Source organism: Marmota monax, unplaced genomic scaffold (genome assembly GCF_021218885.2).
Source record: "Marmota monax isolate L192 unplaced genomic scaffold, Marmota_monax_Labrador192_F-V1.1 WCK01_AAM20220418_F8-fsc00126, whole genome shotgun sequence".
In the NCBI taxonomy this organism is placed as follows: domain Eukaryota; kingdom Metazoa; phylum Chordata; class Mammalia; order Rodentia; family Sciuridae; genus Marmota; species Marmota monax.
The window spans coordinates 4,013,383-4,018,128 of NW_026695245.1; the positions used below are offsets into that span (position 1 = coordinate 4,013,383).

General features: G+C 45.8%; 1 protein-coding gene across 2 annotated transcripts in view; it reads left to right on the forward strand.

Moving 5' to 3' along the window:
* Positions 1-4,746, forward strand: part of Npc1 (NPC intracellular cholesterol transporter 1) — a 51,330-nt gene that overhangs the window by 41,772 nt on the left and 4,812 nt on the right. For both annotated transcript variants that reach the window (XM_046433683.2, XM_046433693.2), the window contains exons 19-22: positions 174-289; positions 911-1,040; positions 2,517-2,717; positions 3,681-3,912. In XM_046433683.2, the coding sequence (XP_046289639.1) occupies positions 174-289; positions 911-1,040; positions 2,517-2,717; positions 3,681-3,912 (679 nt within the window). The remainder of the gene's footprint in view (positions 1-173; positions 290-910; positions 1,041-2,516; positions 2,718-3,680; positions 3,913-4,746) is intronic.

Consider the following 4,746-nt stretch of genomic DNA (forward strand, 5'->3'; position numbering starts at 1 on the left):
ATAATGTAGTTTATCTTTTGACTGATAGCAGTATAAAGCGATGAAAAGATATTAAGTTTCAAGGAAAAGTACTGAATTTAAAGACTCCTCCCTGTGCAGCAAGTTAACAGTTTTTGTTTTTTGTTTTTTGTTTTTTGTTTTTGTTTTTTTTTTTTTTCCTCCTCTTTCTCCAGCACCCGGATAGGCTTTGCTCCCTCGTCCTGGATTGACGATTATTTTGATTGGGTTAAGCCACAGTCTTCTTGCTGTAGAGTCTACAATATCACTGACCAGTTCTGCAATGCTTCAGGTATTTTCACCTCCTTCTCCAGATCTTTCCTTTTTTGCTGAAAAATTTTAACATTACATGCAGATCATTTGCATTTTGCCTCAGCGTGTGCCCGTTTCTGTGCCAGCTCCGGGTTTCATTCCCTTTGTCTTTGTCCCTCTCCTCTGTCATTCGCTCTGAATCATGCCACGTGTTTCTCTCTGAGCCCTCCTCGGGGCTGCAGGCCAAATAAGGTCACTCCAGAGAACTGGTTCCCACATGAGGCTTCTCATTCTGCCTTTTTTGAGTGGCTGCTGGCCCTGGCTTCTCAGAGGCATTGCCTTTGTTTGTCGCTGTTGCCTGGTGGTTTTTAAGTGTTGAGGTTGTCCTAGAATTTTCTTAATGGGAACACGGAAGCCCTTGGCTCTCGTAATACCAGTTGAGGTTGTCATCCATGAAGCAGGAAACCTACCAGGGCAGGAAATGCTGTATGGTCCGCCTAAGATGAAGCTGTGTATTAAATTTATTAAACAATGAAAGTCACTTGTGACTGAAGCTTTTGGTTAAAGGGAAAGATTCAGGAAAATCATTCAGTCTCTAATTTAAAAAAAAAATCTGCAGGCCCATTCTTCTAACAGTTGGTTCCCCCTCTGTTTCTGCCAGTGGTTGACCCTTCCTGCGTCCGCTGCAGGCCTCTGACTCCGGAGGGCAAACAGAGACCTCAGGGTGGAGACTTCATGAAATTCCTGCCCATGTTTCTCTCTGATAACCCTAACCCCAAGTGTGGCAAAGGGTAAGTGCCGCTGAGCCAGGTCAGATAAGCGTCTGCTGCAGCTTTAATTTGTAATGGAGAACTAAATGAGGGCTGGGTTAAGACAGTTGGTGGGAAAGGGCATCTTCTCCACCCTCACCCATCCTGTCCCAATCCTACGGGCAGTAAAGAAACTTAAGACACGTTTTAAAAAAACAAAAACAAAAAGTCTGTTTTCAGCAGATTTCCTCCTGGCTTGTGATTCGTTTCTTACGCTGCTGTCTATGTCCTGTCCCGTTGGATGTACAGATAGGTGCTGGTTCCGTGCACATTATAATGGGACTGGAGGGAGAGGGTAGACATGCCAGTATTTCAGAGTGTGAATGAACTTGGTTTGTCCACTTGTGCCAATGGGTGTAAGGGACCATGCCTTTGCTTTGGTAATGCTATCCCAGATCCATGTTTAGTGGTGCATAATCATGATCCCAGGGACATTGGACACTATAACAGTAGGATCCCAAGTTTAAGGCCAACCTTGGCAACTTAGTGAGACCCTATCTTAAAATTTAAAAAAAAAATTTAAATGCTAGGACATAGCCCAGTGGTAGAACGCCCCTGGGTTCGATCCCTACTACCACAAAAAACAATGGTTTCGATTCGGTTAGCCCCACCGTGCTCCCTGCCAGCCTGGCCGTAGAGGAGGCTGTGGGCTTTCTCGTTCCCCATCCAGCCAGTTGCCCACAGTGCAGGATATCTGACTTGGAAATAGTGAAGAAGATTGGGGGTTGATTTGGAAATTTTTGCAGGTTGGAAGATGAGCATCCACATGTATGTGAGTTTAACTGAACATACTTGTTTTTTCATAAGGATCCATTTTTTACTTGAGTCACATCAGTTAATCGTATGTATCGTGTCTGTGTTTTAAAACCTGTACTAGGTCCCACAGGAAGACTGCCCCTAAAAATAAAAGAGAAATGAGTCTTGCAACTTGGTTCCTGAGTACTTTGGCCTACATAATACCAGCTGAGATGAGCTCAGTTGTAACAAAGGCAGCTGGGGGGCACCCGCTGTGCAGAACTGCCCATCCAGCCTGCAGCCTGTGGCACTGGTGCTGGTGGTGCAGAGCTGGAGGCTAAAGCTTGGGTGAGGGAACCTTGCCAGGGTTTCAGAGCCAACTGCAGCAGGCCGAGGTCGAGGGCAGGCCTTGGCCCTTCCCTGCCTCCTGTTAGACAGCAGCACTAAGTAAACTCCGTATCAGAGCATGTTTGTTTAAGAGCAGAATCAGATAGAAAAACAATAACTACCAAGCACCAGAGAAACCACACCAATAAAGAAAAGCCAGTCTGGGCGAGAACAAGCCAGAGCTTCTGCACTCCCTCATCAGGACACCTTTTTCATCTGTGAAGTGTACAACTGTGTCTGGCTTCTGAGCCTGGTCAGGTGACTCCACTTAGCCTGGAGTGCTCAGATTCTGCCCAGTTTGCAAGGCTGGCCTCTCTGACACCCACTCTTTCCCAGGGGACATGCAGCTTACAGTTCAGCAGTTAACATCCTTGGCAATAATACTGGCATCGGAGCCACATACTTCATGACCTACCACACCGTGCTGCAGACCTCCGCTGACTTTATTGATGCTATGAAAAAAGCCCGACTTGTGGCCAGTAACATCACCGAAACCATGAGCACGAAGGGCAGTAATTACCGGGTGTTCCCATACAGGTAAAATGTGGATTTTTATAAAGAAGAGTTTCCTGGAGAAGGGTCTGTCTCTTAGGGGGATGCTGGTCTTCAGCTTGGATTCTGACACTTGCTCCAACTTGAGCACAGGAGATGTGTATCAAGGGGAATGGCATGCTGGGAAAATGGAACTAGAACCTTGAGCCTCTGAGAACTACAAACTGCACTTGGTTAGTGCTGTATCACAGCCCCAACAAGACCCCAGGCAGGGTGCTGCCTCAGGGAAGGGCTGCCCTGGTGCACCTAGAGAGCAGCTGTTGGGTATTCCTGACCACGGATTACTCGGTGCTTTTAAGTGGACTTTTCATTTGATGGGTTTATTTATTATTTTTTCCTGCCAAGGAGTGTAATATATATTAAATACTGAATTTGGGAAATAGAGAATGGTAAAAGAAACAATTGGCTTTTTTTTTTTTTTTTTTTTTTTTTTAACCACCACCATGATCCCTGTGGAAGAAGTTCTTAAAAGTGTGTGTCCTAATTCCTGGAAAGCACTGATGTGGACCTTTTTTCACGAAAATACTATGGAATGCTTTTTGTAAATAGCTGTAAGGTAACATAGTTTGGGCTTTGAATCAAAAACTTTATATAGGGGGCTGGGGATATGGCTCAAGTAGTAGCGCGCTCGCCTGGCATGCGTGAGGCACTGGGTTCTATCCTCAGCACCACATAAAAATAAAATAAAGATATTGTGTCCACTTAAAGCTAAAAAATCAATATTTTTTAAAAATACCCTTATATAGAACAATGCATGAGGCCCTTCTTTGGGTGTCAGTGGCCATCAGAGATCCAGATGAATTACTGTACATGAGTGGTGCAGAAATGAGGGAGGTGTTCTGCAAGGGTGTCTCCAAGTGTCCCAGCTTTGCAGGAGTGAGAGTGGTCCAGAGTGGGGCTCCCAGGAGTGAACGTGAGCTGTAACGGAATGTCCCCCTTCCTCCCCAGTGTGTTCTACGTCTTCTATGAACAGTACCTGACCATCATTGATGACACCATCTTTAACCTTGGTGTGTCCCTGGGGTCCATATTTCTGGTGACCGTGATTGTTCTGGGCTGTGAACTATGGTCTGCAGTCATCATGTGCGTCACCATCGCCATGATCCTGGTCAACATGTTTGGCGTAATGTGGCTGTGGGGCATCAGTCTGAACGCAGTGTCCTTAGTCAACCTGGTGATGGTGAGTCCTTGTCCACTCTCATTTTGTCCCTAGCTCCCGTCACTCACATGGTTTCCTGAATTTCATAAAAACCCTAAAATGGAGTAAAATACCAAGTCTGCCTCTTACTCTTGGTGCTTAAGGAGAGGTGGGAGGAATCAGGACAGGGCATGGAGAGGCAGAAGCTGGGAGCAGAAGCACATTAAAGGTAATCTGTTCCCTCCCATTGTTTCCTCTAATCCCTTTGCAGCTATAGTAAATAGTGTGGTTCATGACGTCTGTACCAATGGCAGTGTGACCCCACTGTCTGGCATGGGTATTCTGCTTTTATTATCCGGAAGGCACTGCAAAAGCATGTAGCCTAATGACAGCAAGATATTTACTTTACAGAAAATTGTCCTTCCCCTCCCAACGGGGCCTCCCATCAGTTGCCAGGTGCTTTTTAATAAAATCTTGAAGAAGTGAGCATTCAGGAAGGTATTAATGGAAGATAGAAACTGTATCAGTATTTTCAGATAGTAACCCTTTCAGAGTGGCAGTGGGGCCCAAGTACAGGAAGACAGTGTGCTGGCTCAGTGGGGTGTGGTGGGGCCAACCCTAAGTCAAAAGGGCTGCTTGAGGGGGCGCTGGGGTTGTGGCTCAGTGGTAGAGCACTCGCCTAGCACATGCAAGGTCCTTAGCACCACATTAAAATGAAGGTATTGTGTCCAACTACAACTATAAAATAAATATTTTTTTAAAAGGGGGGTCCTCCAGCACCCAGGTTCCCTGGTAAACCCCCATTTTCGGAAAGAGGAGGTGGCTCAGGATTTTCAACTAGAAAAGAGCCGTTCTCATGTAAGTACTTTATTCTAG